The sequence below is a fragment of the Eulemur rufifrons genome, chromosome 14, assembly GCF_041146395.1.
Source record: "Eulemur rufifrons isolate Redbay chromosome 14, OSU_ERuf_1, whole genome shotgun sequence".
NCBI classification, from domain to species: Eukaryota; Metazoa; Chordata; class Mammalia; order Primates; family Lemuridae; genus Eulemur; species Eulemur rufifrons.
In genome coordinates, this window is record NC_090996.1 from 33,531,417 (window position 1) to 33,547,808 (window position 16,392).

The following is a 16,392-nucleotide window of genomic DNA, read 5'->3' on the forward strand; positions in this document are numbered from 1 at the left end:
GCCTGGCCGGAGCCGCTGCCTTGGCAGCAGCACATATAGTGCAGCACTTCATGTCCTGGGATCGGCCAAGACTCACCTTACTGGGGACTCACCCCTGCCAGGGTGTCCTGGGTCCTTTGCAGCCTCCCCACAGCTCCTGCTCCAGGGCCAGTAGGGGCTTCAGCCAGCAGCGAGAGAGGCAGGCAGCGACACCGGCCTGGATTTCACAGGACTGACCTGAGGGTGATCGGGGGTGACCTGTGCCTTTGCCACTCCCGTAGGAGAATTGGGCCCAACGGCACAGCTGCTTCCTGGAGATGGAGCCCTGGGGGCCCAGTGGAACAGCTTGTTTCATTGAGAGACTCTGTCAGAGAAGTTTTGTTTCACCTGGGAAGGAAGGTCACAGGGCAAGAAGCCATCACCCTCAAACTCCAAGTTGTTTAGCAGAAGTTCAGGGGAAGCTCGGCAGTAGGTTGTAAACATCAGGGAAGGGCATGAATGTAAATGTGTATACACACGTGCACACACTGGGCTTTGTGTCCAGGGCCCAGGATCAGGCACACACAACAGCGTGAAGGTCCTGGTAAACCCCCCGCTTCTGGAGTCCTCACCCCCAGGGAAAGAGGGTCTTTTGAGAATGTCAGGAATGTTATAGGATGTCAGACCAAGAGTCTGTTCAGCTCAGTATTGTCACCACCATCATCACCATGGCCATCACCGTCACCACCACCACCAGCATCATCATAACCATCATCATCATCACCGTCATCCTTGGAGGGCAGCAGGGGCCCGTCGAGAGGGCTGGATTGACTTCCCAGAGGAGAAGCCTCAATCATTCCCGTTCAAGGGTAAATGCCAGGCCCTGGGAGAACCACCGGAACTTGAGAGCCCCTGTGGGCTCCCTCACAGTGCGAAGGGGCCTGGAGCAAAAGCCTCGGGGTCAGGATTATTTGGTCTAGCAGTTGCAGTGGTTTGCAGCTTTGCGTGTTAGAATTACCAAAGAATTTTTTTTTAAAGTCCTGATGTTGGTGCTACATCTCAGACTGTTTAAATCAGAACCGCCAAGGAATAGGACTAAGAACCAGGTGATTTAATATAGTGGTCCCCGGCCTTTTTGGCACCAGGGACTGGTTTCATGGAAGACAACTTTACCATGGACCGGGAGGGATGGTTTCAAGATGATTCAAGCACATTACCTTTATTGTACACTTTATTTCTACTTTTATTACATTGTAATATATAATGAAATAATCATACAACTCACCATAATGCAGAATCTAATGCTGCCGCTGATGTGACAGGCAGTGATGTGAGCTGTGAGGAGAGGCTGTAAATACAGATGAAGCTTTGCTCGCTTGCCAGCTGGCCACCACCAGTACCGGTCCACAGCCTGTGAGTTGGGGACTGCAGATTTCATATGTAGCTGATGCTGAGAATCCCTGGTTGAGAGGTGGTTTTTAAAATTTTTTAAATTTATTTTTGTTTTTATTCTTTTTTTTTTTTTATTTTTTTTTTTATTTTTATTTTTTTTGAGACAGAGTCTCACTCTGTTGCCCGGGCTAGAGTGAGTGCCATGGCGTTAGCCTAGCTCACAGCAACCTCAAACTCCTGGGCTTAAGCGATCCTACTGCCTCAGCCTCCCGAGTAGCTGGGACTACAGGCATGTGCCACCATGCCCGGCTAATTTTTTGTATATATATATTTTAGTTGTCCATATAATTTCTTTCTATTTTTAGTAGAGATGGGGTCTCACTTTTGCTCAGGCTGGTCTTGAACTCCTGACCTCGAGCGATCCACCCGCCTCGGCCTCCCAGAGTGCTAGGATTACAGACGTGAGCCACCGCACCCGGCCTGTTTTTATTCTTTTAGAGACAGGGTCTTACTCTGTTGCCCAGGCTAGAGTGCAGTGACACCATCATAGCTCACTGCAGCCTCAAACTCCTGGGCTCAAGCGATTCTCCTGCCTCAGCCTACCAAGTAGCTAGGATTATGGGATTGCACCACAGCGGGCTAATAAGAGGCAGTTTTATGAGGTGGTGTAGACCAGTGCCTCTCAAACTGTAACGTGCAGGTGAATCACCTGGGTGTCTTGTTAAAATGCAGAGTCTGACTGGCTAGGCTGGGGTCTGAGGGTCTGCATCTCTGACAGTCTCCCAGGTAACACTGATCCTGCTGGTCCTTGGACCGCACTTTGGGTAGTGAGAACGTAGAACCCCGCTCAGAGGTCAAGCAGTCTCCTTTGTGGCTCTGCGGTCACATGGCCTAAACCAGCTACTGGCTCTGTGACATTGGGTAAGGGCCTCAGTGCCTCTGGTTTCAGTCTGCTCACCTGTACAATGGGCATACGAGTTGCACTTGTTTTAAAGAAACAAATAAGATTAAATAAACTCAGTAAGATTAAGTTAATGTTTTATATAGAAGGTGCTTAAGCATTGCCTGGCAGACTGAAAAATTCTACAGATGTATCTCATATGACACATATTATATGTATCTTGCTGCTCAGAGGACAGTCTGTCTCCTTGGGTTAAACCAAGTTCCTGCTATTGGGGAAATGAGTTGCAGGTAAAGGAGTCAGGACTTACCAGAATGTAGGTGGTAATGAAAGAATATTTTAAATGAGTAACATACACTTAAATATTCCTCCCTGTCCTGCCCCCACCTAAGGGACCAGGAATTCTTGCTGGTACCCAGATCTAACCATGGACCCACTTTCTGTGGGTCAGGCAGGGTCCCAGGCCTTGGGAACACAGAATTCAAACTTGGTTCCCGCAATCCAGGAGCCAGGGACAGCATGGAGCACAAGCCCTGAGAGAAGGCGTGTGCAGGAGGCCGGGGTGCTGACGGCGAGGGCCCTGCGCCCCGCCAGGCACCTCAGGTAGTGGAAAGCCTGGACAAGGAGTCAGCAGTTCTGGGTTCCGGTCACACCTAGTGGTGACGTGTTTGGGGCAGGTCCAAGACCTTCTCTAGACCTTCACTAATTCAGTTCTAAAATCTTTCTGACAATAATAAAGGAGGTAAAATGGGGTCCTTGACGTGAAAGTACTTGGGGAAAAGTTTCCTATATCAGTGTGCAGGGCTCCTCTATAACAAGGGGCACCAACGCTTCCCGTCCTTCCGAATTTGACAGCACATCGGCTGTCTATGGGCACTAATGAGAAGATGTTTGTTTCTGATCCCTGGAGGCCTCCCCAGCTTTCAGGGTACCCCGAAGCTTTTCTTTGCGGGAGGCAGAGATAGGAGTAGCAGGCTGTGGCCCGAGAGAGGGGGTGTCTGCACCCAGCAGACAAGCAGGATGCTGCCTCCTCAGAAAGGGGCCTTGAGAGTCAGTGGGGAACGGGGCAAATGGGGAAACCAGGGCTGCGTCAGCTGCCCTAAGAGGGGCACCCCTTGTCCCCGTGAGCCCGCAGTGTCCTTCCACGGTGGGCCTTCTCCTCAGACAGATCCTAGCCTGAGTGGGAGTGGGCAGACTGACCCCTGACCCCATTTTCCAAACATACGAAACTTGACCCTTGACAGTGGTTTCTGGCACAGACTTGCCCTCTCCTGCTTTGTCCTTTGCTCTCTGGGCAAAGCTGCAGGCCCTTAGAAGGGGATCCCCTCGGAAGGGGTTGGCTGAGGCCGCCAGGAAGGCCCTGCCTGTTTTGGATATCTCCTCCTCAGGCCATGTCCCGTCTAATCTAAGGTAGCAAGGCCAGCAAATGCCTGCCCTTAAGGGGACAGGGTTAGATGTGTGACTTAATAAGGTTGAGAGCCACAAGTAATCCCCTAAGCACTTTGCCGAGTAACCTAAGATTATCTGGCCTGCAAACACCTGTTTTCACTCCTTTGCTGATAGCAGTATAAACAGTATACTGGTTAATGACTCTAGGAACTGACAAGGGGTGGGGGTACACGCATTTGTCCTGTCTTGCACGTGCCCATCAGCAAGGTTGACGAAGGACTGGAAGGGCTCACCCAAGTTTCCATCCATACGCGGTCGTCAGGACTGAGCGGGGAGACTCAAAGGTCAGCGTCAGGGTCGTGGGGCTCTCAGATTAGTGCAGCCGCTCACTCCCTCAGTGATGGACAGCGGGGTCAGTCCTTCAACTCCCTGGTCCACAGTTGGCACATCTTGGGAGGGAGGCTCTGCTTGCTACACGCAAGGTAGTCACGAAGAGCTGGGGAGGTCAGTGTGACGCTGACACCAGGTGACACCACATTCCTGGAAGATGGGAGCTAGATTGATGTAGACTTTTGAGAAGCAGAGCCAGTGCCAACCCTGTGAAACTGACCAATCATGTTCTAATCATTTAGAACTGCAAGTCTCTGCTTCGGGTGGCACAGAAGATGTTGGCAATTTGTTGGAGAGTCATTTCTCTGCTGGAGACGCAAGTCTAGAGGAGAAAGAAAGGGCGCTTTATGCAGATGCGGCCCCCGGAGACGAGAATCTACTCCTTCACTACCCAGATGGCAGGGAGGCTGAGAGCCCTGAGAAGACTGCTGCCGGGGCCCCTCCTGCCGCCAGTGGCCCGGGCTCTGATCCCGAAGCCAGCCTCTCCAATGCCTCGGCCACAGAGTCAGCTCCTCCTGGGGACAGGGATGCTGCAGGGCCTGGGGAGGAAGAGGAGGGCCCCCCAGCAGCAAATGCCCTTCCTCCAGGAGGGGATGAGGGGCCCGTGGAAGAAGAGGGGCCTGAGCTCAGCTCCGGAGAGGGGCCAGGAGAGGAGGCGACTGGGCTTGAGCTCCCCTTGCAGGGAGTTGCCCTCGGTGGGGCAGAAGGATGGGCTGGGAGTGGCGAGGTCCCAGAGGAAGCTGAGGAGGTCCCAGGGGACAGCCAGCCTGAGGCGGAAGGGGACTCTCCTGGCTTAGCAGGCGAGGAGGTCCACAGCCGGGGCTCGGAGGGTACGGGCAGCCCAGGGCCTGGCCAGGAGCCAGCAGTGCTGGAGGGAGCCCCTGATGCCGCGGCTGTGGGAGAAGAGGTGGCTGACGTGGACTTGGGGGCCAGGGCAGGTGCTGAGGCCCAGGGCGAGCCTGGCACAGACACGGAGGCCAGTGCAAGGTCTGGGGGTGCCCAGAGCCCCAAGGCAGGGGGTACTGAGGAGGACATGGATGAAGCTTCGTCTGAAGAAGAGGCTGGTGACAACAGTGGAAGCCAGGAAGAAGGAGGAGTCCCATCTGCAGAAGAGTCGGGAGAAGACAGCGGCGACGGGGCTAGTTCAGAAGAAGCAGAGGGTGCCTCGGAGGAGGCCAGGGAGCCCCAGGAAGCAGCAGGAACCGCGAGCCATGGGGACGAAGGGGCCCAGCTCGGCTCTGAGGAATTGAGTCAGGGGCCCAAGGGTGGTGAGGCCCAGGATGCTGAGGCAGAGGAGCTCGAGGAGGGACTTCAGGGAAGGGGGACTTCCACGATTGCTCCCCAGGGTAGGAATTAGTTCCTTAAAAACAACCCAGCACCTCAGGCAGCTGCATTCTTGTAGAAGTCTTGTGGGTGGTGGGGAGACAGGCAGGGACAGGGTGGGTGGGAGAGCCCCTCCAGGGTTTGGCAGTGGGGTGCCAGCCAGCAGTCCCTACCTGGGGATGTGCCTTCTGTCTGCACATTAGCTGCCTGCTTCTGGTGTGCAGGGACCAGTGAGAGGGTCTGGAGGGCCTTGGCACTTCTGAGTCAGGTCCCCGAGCCTCCCCTTTGGGGTTCCTGGATGCACTTTAACACATGCCAGCGCCTCAGCCTAAAGGACTAGGGGACTCATGGTGGGGTCCCTGTGGCCGGCTGGTGGAGGGATGTGCAGGGAGTTGGTAGGGGTGGGGTGGGAACGCCTGACTGATTGCCTGGGTGGGCACCAGGGGTCTCCCCCTGAAGACTAGGCCATGGGAGGGGTTGGAGAACCAGAACCCAGGGAGAACTCAGGCGCAGTGTGACCACTGGTGTTTTTCAGTGCCAGGAGCAGGGGGTGGGGGAGAGGGCAGGGCCGAAACTATTGGGCAACATTAGAGTAGTATCTGACGCTGGGGACCCGCTAGCCAGCTTAGACCAGAAGCTGGGCTCTCGGGGTGGGCCAGGGGTGTTAAGCCTTCGCTTTCCAAGACGGCGTCACCACAGGTTTGCCTGCAGAATTTAGGTTGTGTACCGTCTGTGAGATCCCTGTGCTCTCCAGAAAGGGCTGTGCTGCAGGCAGCAAGCTCCTCCCCCTTCCCTGCCCTCCCTCTTCTGGTTTGGGCAGAGCTCACCGTCCTGAGGTGCTGCATCGGGCATATTGATTCTTCGCTTCCCACCCCAAGTCAAAGTGGCCTCCTTCTGCCCCACAGCCTGGGTCCTTCCCCTCCTAGTTACCTAAAATGCCCTCTGCAGGCAGCCTGGGTGGAAGTGGCTGGGATATTAGAGGCCCAGGGAGTTGAGCATCCCTCCCCCCACCCTGCAGCCAGAGTGGACATCTCTTGCTTGCTTGGTCAGAAGGACAGTTGACCCCCTCCCCCTGCCCCAACACACACAAGATGTGCTGCAGGGCCCCTCCCAGCCCTTCACACACAGCCAATGTGACCCTGGTAAAGTGCTCACTTGGCTGTGACAGCTGTCTGTTTAGAGCCCCTCCCCAGCTTCCTTTGCTCTTAGGATGAAATGCAAACCCCTGGGGAGACGCTTGAGGCCCTGCCAGGCCAGCCCTGTGAACGTCTTCAGCTGCCCAGTGCTTAGCTCTGCCCCACTGTGGCCGGACACCCCTTCCTCCTGCTTCTTGCTAAACAACTCCTGTCTCAGGGCTTTCACAGAAAGCTCCTCTGCCTTCTTCATCTAACTCACTCCTACTCAGCAGTGGACCCAGGACTCTTCTCTGACCCCCTCGCTGAGAGTGCACAGGCACACTTTTTGGGCCCTCATAGCTTCTGGAATGTTTCCTTCCATAGCCACCTCACCGTTTATAATTATTTTATTTACATTATTTTATTTTTATTTTTTAGAGATGGGGTCTCACTATGTGGCCCAGGCTGGTCTCAAACTTCTGAGCTTGAGCAGTCCTCCCGTCTGAGCCTCCCAAAGTGCTGGGATTGTGGGCATGAGCCACGGCCTGGCCTGTTCTTTCATTTTAAAGGCTGTTCATCATCTTTTTCCTCACCGGACTAAGGGAAAGCGCCTGAGGGCAGGAGCCCTGCCGGTGTGGGCTCCCAGCCAGGCACAGTGGGTGCTCAGCACGTATTTGTTGATTGGACAAAATGGCCCACAGAACTTTGGAGCTTCGTGGAAGTTGAATTTGGGTTTTCAAAGTCCATCCTAAAGGCAGAACTCAGTCCAGTGCGACTTGACAAGACTTTGCTCAGCCCCTGCTCGAGGCCCAGCTCTGGGCAGGCGGAATGGGATCGCTGGCTCTTGGCTTTGCCCTAAGACTTCTCTGCTTCTCTCCCCAGAAGAGACAGAGGATGTGAATGAGGAAGTCCTGATGAGAGACCGCTCCCACATCGAGAAAACCCTGATGCTGAATGAGGACAAGCCAGCCGATGATTACTCTGGTGAGCAGAGCAGGGAATGGGCCCCGGGCTGGGCTGGGAGAGCGAGAGCCAGGGCACGCAGACGGCAGGGAAGGGAGAGCCCTGGGCTGGGAGGCTCTGTGGGAGCAGGCCCAAGGCTGGGGCTGCAGACGGGCAGAGAGGAGGAGGGCGATGGAGCAGGGGACCCGTGTGAGCGGTGAGGGTGACCCCCAGTCCTGCTGCCGTGCTGTGGGAGGAGAGGATGGCTAATAAGAATTCCTCCCCTTTGCTTTGACTTTTAGTTTATAAACCCCTGTCATGTACAGTGTTTTATTTCACTCTCATAACAACTGAAGGATCTCAGCAGGGCTTGGTGTCTGTCTCTTCTTCATGCAGGAGCCGGCTAGTGCTTGGAGCTGGCAGCCATCTGCCCCTAGCCCGCAGCTAGAGGGTGGCAGGCCTCTGGCAAATGTAGCTCATGGGACCCTCAGTCCCACAGGCTTCCTCTAGGTGCCCCATACCGGCTGGCTCCCAGGCTTGCCCTGGAGCCGTGCTCTTCCCAAGGGGACACCTGGGATGCCGACTCCTGCAGGAGAATGTGGGAGGGCAGTGCCTCCTGGGAGTGCAGTGACGGGCCAGAGCCAGGGTGCCGTCTTATGGGCCTGCTGGTGCCTAAGCCTCAGGCAGCCCGTGCAGAGGTGGGTGGCAGGGAGAGATGGTACTCTTGTCTGCCAAACGAGGGGCCTTTGGGTAGGCTGCAGGCTGAGGCAGGGACACATTGTTGCGATAGGCAGGGAGGAGGGAGTTAGGTTTAAAAAAAACCATAGCTCAAGAGGCTTGGCAGGGTGGGTAGGAGAATGCTTTTTGGTTTGAAGGTTTCTGAGGGTTGAGATGTGCACCAGCTCCATGAATGCTAATATGTTACACAGTCGCTGGGCTGCACGCCGGGGGGCGGGGGAGACCCCTCCACAGCGGAGGAGCCGCCTGGAGCCAACCCTGCCTGACGCTCTCCCCATACCCCTCTCTGCCCCCAGTGGTGATGCAGCGGCTTCGAAAGATCTACCACTCATCCATCAAACCCCTAGAGCAGTCTTACAAATACAACGAGCTTCGGCAGCACGAGATCACAGGTACAGCAGGGGCCCGTAGTGGGGGCCTGCACCTCTGACCACCGAGACAACCCTGGTGCCCATGCGGGTTCACAGTCCCCAGCGGAGTATGTGCAAGGACGGTGGGCTGAGCCCTCCTCTGTCACGCCAGCCACCCTTTCACCGGAGGAGTGCTGGCACTCTACAGGGTTTCACCGACAGCATTTCATTTGCTAGCATCCGTGCTTCAGTGGTGCAGATTTTGATTTCCAAGGGCAGTGACCCCTCCTGTGCTCAAGAGCCCAGAAGTGCTCCCTGGAGCACTCATGGATGCCTCCTCTCCTCCTGTGGCTCTTCCTGGTCGGCTGCCCTTGGGCCTGGATTCTTTTAAAAACTGGTTTTCAAAATAATAAAAATAAGGCATACTTGTTGCAAAAAAAAAAAAAAAATTTCAAATAGTGCAGAATAGTATCCATTGAAAAACAGAAATTTAATTCTTGAGCTCCAGCTTCTTTTAATTCTACTCCCCAAGATATCCACTGTTGTAGTCCCTTGTGAATACTTTCAGACATTTCCTCTGCATATGTAAGCATATAAAAGCCTTTTGTTGTTGTTTTTACAAAAATGGGATCACGTTATGCAACATGCGTGTGGACCTACCTCATTCCTTCTGCCCGCTCTTCTCTTACGTGAACATGCCACACCCCGTGAGACAAGTGCCCTACTGATGGGCAGTGGGGTATTTCCCATTTTCCAATTTTTAACATGTCCAGACACCACTATAATCATTATATATTTTGTGCAAGTATATTTGTAGGATGAGTTTTACAAAGTGGAACACTAGAAATTAAACATTTTGCTGGAGTTGCCAAGTCGCCTTTGATGATGCCAATGCGTTCTCACAATGACAGTAGATAGATGAGAGTTCTTGTCCCCATGGCAATGCCATTTTTAAGTGTTACTCATCTTCTAAAAACCTTAACGATGGTATCTTACTGTTGTGATATTAGAAATCTTTGCCTGTGTTAACTGGCTATTTCCACATGATCCCATTTGATTCTCTGTATGGCTATAAAGTGGATAGGGTATCAGAGGGTTGATGTTCTTCCTACTTTACAGAAGGGGGATCTGGGGCCCAGAGAAGTGCTGGGTTACCCAGGACCACACAGCCGGAGTAGGAGCTGTAACTTTCTACTTCCTCTTGGACAGATTTGCTCTGCTGCGCAGCTACCTATACTGTTTCTTGCAAGCCTGAGCGCCACTTGTCCTCTCCCGCTCTGTAGAGGATGCACGGACAGTGGCGTGAGGTGACGCAGTCTCCCGATGGCTTTCCTCTGTCCTCTGCACTTGTCTTCTCTCCTCAACCTAAGAAAGACCAGTGTCTGGGCCTTGCTAGGAAACTCCAGTCTGGACAGCAGCAGGGGCAAGGGGGCTGCGGCTGCCCCAGGGAGTGGCGCTCTGGAAGGGGGCGCCCCAGCTCCTGGCCCTGACCGTACTGTCTAGACTTGGCTCTTCCCTCCTGGTCTCTCCGGGCTTCCTCTCCCTCGGGCTCCCTCGGCCTCGGCTTCTGCCAGCGATGCCCCCTGCTGTAGAGAGCTGGAACAGCAGTACCCGGAAAAGCCCTAACTGGTTCGTCCTGGAGAAGTTGAAGGTCCAGCGTTCTCTTTGGCATTGCCTGGGCCTGTGTAAAGAGACTTTCTGTGAAATCTCCGTGGCTATAACTGAGCGACTCTGTATTTACAGGCAGGAAACTAACCACATCCCATGTCAAAAGCCTCACCTCTCTCCACCCCGTCCCCTGGATTTGTACTACTTTTCCCCTTAGAGACCCCCATCTAGAGTGGCCCATTCAGGGTATTCTCCCCAGCATGGCCTTTGGAAGGACATTGGACGCAGGGCCTTTGTAGGGTAACGTTTGAGACTGGCTGTGGAGCCCAGGGTTGGGCTGAGGTGGGGATTCTGGGAGCCCCAGCTAAGAGGAGAGGAGGGCTGCAGAGGCTGGAGACAGCTAGGGCCTGAGTCCAGCCCACCTAAAATTGTATACACAGCTTCCGTATCCATGCTTCTCTGTTCTCAATCCAGACTCTCTCTATATGGAAGCTCTGTCCTCTCCTTTTAATGAACTATCGTCCTCCACATTTAACAAGGAGACCTTGCCTAGAGTGAGCTCCTTGTCGGTGTTTGTCGAATTCACTTAGATCTTCCTTCTGGTGCAGGCAGATCGTGCCAAGGATCTGGGCAAGGCCAAAACAATGACTTCTAGTGTCTTTTAACTGGGTGATTGCACTTAGGTAGCAAAAGAAGTGCCACTGAGCGCTACACACTGTCTGATCCATGTGGAATTTCATGCCTCAATTCGATGGATGGTCTGGGGCACAGAGGGCTTTGGAGTATGGCACCATCCTCATAGTGAGAACATTTTTTAGTTCATTCCATTTCTGATTCCTGTTGCCCACAGATGGGGAGATCACATCCAAGCCAATGGTGCTGTTCCTGGGACCGTGGAGTGTTGGTAAATCTACCATGATAAACTACCTCCTTGGCTTAGAAGACACTCGCTACCAGCTCTATACAGGTAATAGATTTTCTTGTGCGATTGTTGGTATTTGAATGTCATATGTAAAAGCAGTATGAAAAATTAAATTGTTTATATGTATCTTCAACATAATAATGAAAAGTACACACAAGGAACTGGCAGCTACATAACAGCATTATTCACAATAGCCAGAAAGTTGAAATAGCTCAAATGTCCATCAGTGATTGAATAGATAACCAAAATGTGATCTATCCCTATGCTGAAATATTATTCAGCCTTAAAAAGGAATGAAATTCTGACATTTACTACAACAGGATGAACCTTGAAGACATTATGTTAAGGGAAATAAACCAGACACAAAAGGACAAATACTGTCTGATTCCACTTACATGAGGTCCCTAGAGTCATCATACTCATAGAGACAGAAAGTAGAATGGTTGTTACCAGAGGGGAGGGGAATGGGAGTTACTGTTTAACGGGTACAGAATTTGCGATCTGGGAAGATGAAAAAGTTCTGGAGATGGGTGGTGGTGATGGTTGCACAACAATGTGAATTTACTTAATGCCACTGAACTATACACCTAAAAATGGTTAAAATAGTAAATTTTATATTATGTATATTTTACCACAATTTTAAAAAAAGAGAAACCACTAACTTAGCAAAGGTATCACACATCCTGTGGCAAGCCCCGCCCCAAGATGTGTGCCTATTCACACACTTCGCAGTAGGTCTGTTTCCCAGAAGTCATCGTGTCCCTACTGCCCCGACCCTGTGCCTGTAGGTGCTGAGCCCACCACCTCCGAGTTCACGGTCCTCATGCACGGGCCCAAGCTGAAGACCATTGAGGGCATTGTCATGGCTGCCGACAGCGCCCGTTCCTTCTCACCCCTTGAGAAGTTTGGCCAGAATTTCCTGGAGAAGCTGATTGGCATTGAGGTTCCCCACAAACTTCTGGAGCGGGTCACTTTTGTGGATACCCCAGGCATCATTGAGAACCGCAAGCAGCAAGAAAGAGGTAATTTAGCCCTCATTTCTGAGCAGCATGAGCTCGGTCTTAGAAAACGGTTTTGACAGCGGGTGGTATGCAGGCAGGGGAGAGGAAATGTGGCCAGTGTTGTCCAAGACCAGGAGAGGCGTTCTTTACCTCTGTTGCCTTGTTGTCACTGTGGTGTCACTCGGGCTTTGGGGTGCCTCCTCAAGCACTGATTTGGTTTGGAGATGGCCTGTATTTTCCCAAGGGGAGGACTAGTTGTCTCTGCAAGTAGCTCCTAGAGGTCCAAGCTGGGGCTGAGTTGTTTTTGGGAGGCCTAGTCTGTCCTGGGTGGCCAAGGGCCTGGACTAACTGATCCCAGTCCAGGTATATTTGACTTCTGGCTACATTGAGTCTGGGGCTCCTGGAATTGCTCTAAATTGAACCTGACCTTCAACTCTTCCTATTCCCCATTTCTGCTTTACCAGGCCTGCTTCCACGCAGCCTCAATCAGGCTTTCCAAAGCCCTACTTGCCTTCCGGTGGCATGGGAATGCCATTTTGGGCCTGGCAGGCAGACATAGGCCACTGAGCAGTGCCGTGATGCAGGCTGTCTGCAGAGATGAGTCCTAAACAGGGCAGTTGTGGGAATGTGTGACCAGATGGTGGATCTCAGTTTATGGTTGCAACTAGATTCTGTTTTGTTAGTAGTAATATTATCACTAATAATTATAATAGTAAATTAACCTTATTGTACCCCATTATACATTGGATAATTTTATGCATTATTGGTTGATCGTTGTTAAAAAAACATTTCAGTGTTTTCAAGACAGGTATTCCTTGTTTCCTCATTTTGCAAATAAGAAAACTGAGGAAACAAGAAGTTAAAGGAATTAAAATATATTGAGCACTTACTATTAATATATGACTGGCAGTTTTAGGTAGGTGCTTTCCTATATTAGCAGCAACACAGTAATCTTCTTATCAACTTAGGTGTTACTGTTCTTGCTTGTCATCTTGTAGTTAAAAAGCTAGAGCTTAGAAGAATTTAACATTCAGTTCGCCAATGGCAAGACCCAAATTCTAGTCTAGGTTTTAAGGCAGGGTCCATGTTTCTTTTCCCTAAATAACGTATCTATTCTTTGAAACCACATTCCAATTCCCTGATTTGTCTCCTTCAACACCTTTGCCATTGCCCCAGATCTTGTTAGACAATAGGAAAATCTCCATTTCTGACAAATATTTCTGTTCCCTAGAGACTTGGATGTTGCTGTAGATTAAAACAAGTATTAGGCTCTTCTTGGTTGAAAGTTGGCAAGGGGCAAGAGATACGCAATTCATTTTTTTATAGTCTTTAGAAGCCTAAAAAATCTCTAGTACTGTTCCTTCATTCAACCCACAAAATGGTTTGGTTCAGAAAGGAGGTGCCAGGGACTTTGAGAAAGGCCTTGAATTCAGGTTGACTTCTCACTCCTGTCTCCAAAGGCTACCCCTTCAACGACGTGTGCCAGTGGTTCATCGACAGAGCTGACCTCATCTTCGTCGTCTTCGACCCAACCAAGCTGGACGTGGGCCTAGAGCTGGAGATGCTCTTCCGCCAGTTGAAGGGACGCGAGTCCCAGATAAGGATCATCCTGAACAAGGCGGACAGCCTGGCCACGCAAATGCTCATGCGGGTTTACGGGGCCCTCTTCTGGAGCTTGGCCCCTCTCATCAACGTCACGGAGCCCCCAAGGGTTTACGTCAGCTCCTTCTGGCCACAAGAGTATGAGCCGGACACCCACCGGGAACTGTTCCTCAAAGAAGAGATCTCCCTCCTAGAAGACCTGAATCAAGTGATTGAGAACAGGATGGAGAACAAGATCGCCTTCATCCGCCAGCATGCCATCCGGGTACGCATTCACGCCCTCTTGGTTGACCGCTACCTGCAGACATACAAGGACAAAATGACCTTCTTCAGTGATGGAGAACTGGTCTTTAAGGACATTGTAGAAGATCCTGATAAATTCTACATCTTCAAGACCATCCTGGCAAAGACCAATGTCAGCAAATTTGACCTTCCCAACCGGGATGCCTACAAGGACTTCTTTGGCATTAACCCCATTTCCAGTTTCAAACTCCTCTCTCAGCAGTGCTCCTACATGGGAGGTTGCTTTCTGGAGAAGATCGAGCGGGCCATCACCCAAGAGCTTCCCGGCCTCCTGGGCAGCCTCGGGCTGGGGAAGAATCCAGGTGCTCTCAACTGTGACAAAACAGGGTGTGGCGAGACCCCAAAGAATCGATACAGAAAGCACTAGGTTGTCGTGTGACCGGTCTCAGGTTCCTGTTGGTGAATGAGCTTGTGTCCTAACTGTCTGAGAAGTCCTGGTGTATTAACCCTTTGAGCCACACTGGCGAGAATTATTACACATTGGAGATTTGGGAGTTCACTGAGGCCAGTGGTGGAGGAAGGTCCGTGGGTCTCAGGAGGAGGGTGCAAACTGTGAATTACAGTGTGCTTGTCTTGTTGCTTCAATGAAGAGGCCTGATTGAGGCAAGTCAGGCTCCACCTGCTTTTCCTGGGTCCTGTCTTGAGGGACAGAGAGCAGCTAAATCCTAGTGTGTACTAAACCAGTGAGGGTCAAATAAGCTAAACACAGCTGAAATTCCTTTTCCCCTATAAGCTGGGAAAATAGTGAAGACCTGAGTCTTAGAGGGCTTCTCAGGTCCATTTGGATGTCCTTTCATACACACACAGTCTTCTGTTTGTCCCCAACCCTCCTAAGCTTGGGTTGACTTTCAGTAGTGGACAGTCTCTTGGGTCTGAATCTACCTGGGGTTTTGAGCCTATCCCCAGGACCTCTTCCCTGTTCCTCAGGGCGGGGCAGTGGTTTAGGGTACCAGACAACAGAGAGAGAACAAGCCTTCCCAGGTTAGGTTAAAGATCTGCCTTCCCCGGTGAGATTTCTCTGATGTCCTCTAAGCCAGCCGGGGAACTTGGTCTATTCATTGGTCCCAAGAGGAGGGTGAGTGGTCAGTGTGTTCAGGTAACATACCTCTTGGTTGTGTCTTAAGTGAAGGTCCTGGAAGGGCTCAGAGGGTTAATTGGTTTGCAGTGTGTCTTTGTCTATTGCATGTCTTGGAAAACTCAGATCCCAAAGGCGTTGGGTTTCAGAGAGAACGGTGGAGACCTTGCTCCTTTTCGTTAGGGACTTCGCTGGGCAGCCAGCCTCTCCCAAATTTAAGGGGAGGCTGTTTCCACAACTTCTCTGTGGAAACACTTGGCAGAGGAGTTGTTCCTTCCCAGTTTCCAGTACCATGGCTTTTCCTTTCCTTTCTTCTCCATTCCCTGATGCATCAACACTTAAAATTCAGAGAAATTTCCTAGGAGTCAGAACCAGCACCTGCCACTTGGTGTTGGTGGCAGCCGAGGTTTAACATTCAGCTTCCCGGCTGAACTGGGTGCAGATACCCACGGAACGCACACGGGAAAGCCAGGGCCTTCGAATGCCAGCGAGTGTCAATATGTGTGTCTGTTGTCCAAGAGAGATTAGGGTGGTAACATGTACTCGAGGGCACAGAGAAAGAACTCGTGAGATTCCTGCACGGCTCAGAGGGTGGTGGGGAGGAGGGCCGGGGCTTGGGGGAAGGAGCAGCCTTCTGTTGAACCGTGTGCGGTGAACAGCCTGTGCACGACCAGGAGGGCAGCCCAGGGCTCTTCGGGGGCTCCTTTCAGCACAGCCAGCGCTTCTCCTGGGCACAAGCGGTTCTGGGGGCCTTGACCACAGGCACGAGTCAGGATCCACCAGCATCAGGAAATCATCCTGGACCAGAAGGAAAGTAGAAACAAAGGCAGAGTGAGAGGCGCCCTGAGAATTAGGCAGTGTAAGCAAATCTGTAGTCGGTGAGGTCCACGCGAGAACTGCAGTCTGGGCATTTCTGTTTGTCAGAATCACTAGCACTGGGGCCAGCTGCCAGGGAGCCTGCGGCCTTTGGCTTTGCAGAGGGCCTGACCCTCCCACAAGAAAACCTGAGGCTCCAAAGCGTCCGGGATGTTGTTTCTAAGGAGCCAGTCAACCAGAAAAGAAAAGTGAGTTCCCTGAGGGGCATCCAAGGAGCCTGGTGATTCAGGGCTGATGAGCTGGAATGTGTCCTGGACTTTTCATCTCATTAAAAAAAAAAAAACAACCCAAAAATCCTTTGCCTCATCCCCGCATCATTTGCCCTGTTGGCGGCGTGCCTGCTGCTTCCCGCCCGTGAGCTGCTTTGGCAGATCTGTTTTTCCCAGCACAGTCAGGGAAATAAAAAGTGCAGACCTGTGTGGGCACTGCCTTAGCTGTCGACGTCATTGCCGGGGAGTGGGGAGAACGGGTGGAGCGAGGCTAATACGTTCACAGAATGTTTATATT

The 16,392-nt window shown here is 52.0% G+C and overlaps 1 protein-coding gene across 1 annotated transcript; it reads left to right on the forward strand.

The window, feature by feature from the left end:
* Nucleotides 1–635: 635 nt before the first annotated feature.
* SRL (sarcalumenin) lies at nt 636–14,943 on the forward strand. The gene is made up of 7 exons (XM_069485700.1): nt 636–918; nt 4,273–5,376; nt 7,351–7,452; nt 8,445–8,540; nt 10,957–11,073; nt 11,817–12,050; nt 13,490–14,943. The coding sequence occupies exons 1-7, from the start codon at nt 636–638 to the stop codon at nt 14,299–14,301; spliced, it is 2,748 nt and encodes a 915-aa protein (XP_069341801.1). The 3' UTR covers nt 14,302–14,943.
* The last annotated feature ends 1,449 nt before the right edge of the window (nt 14,944–16,392 follow it).

Bases quoted from the DNA above. Each gene is read 5' to 3' on its own strand.
- SRL (XM_069485700.1), top strand. From the start codon at position 636: ATGTCAGACCAAGAGTCTGTTCAGCTCAGTATTGTCACCACCATCATC. The intron at 5,377-7,350 runs GTAGGAATTAGT...TTCTCTCCCCAG, and splicing joins TTCCACGATTGCTCCCCAGG to AAGAGACAGAGGATGTGAAT. The intron at 11,074-11,816 runs GTAATAGATTTT...CTGTGCCTGTAG, and splicing joins TCGCTACCAGCTCTATACAG to GTGCTGAGCCCACCACCTCC.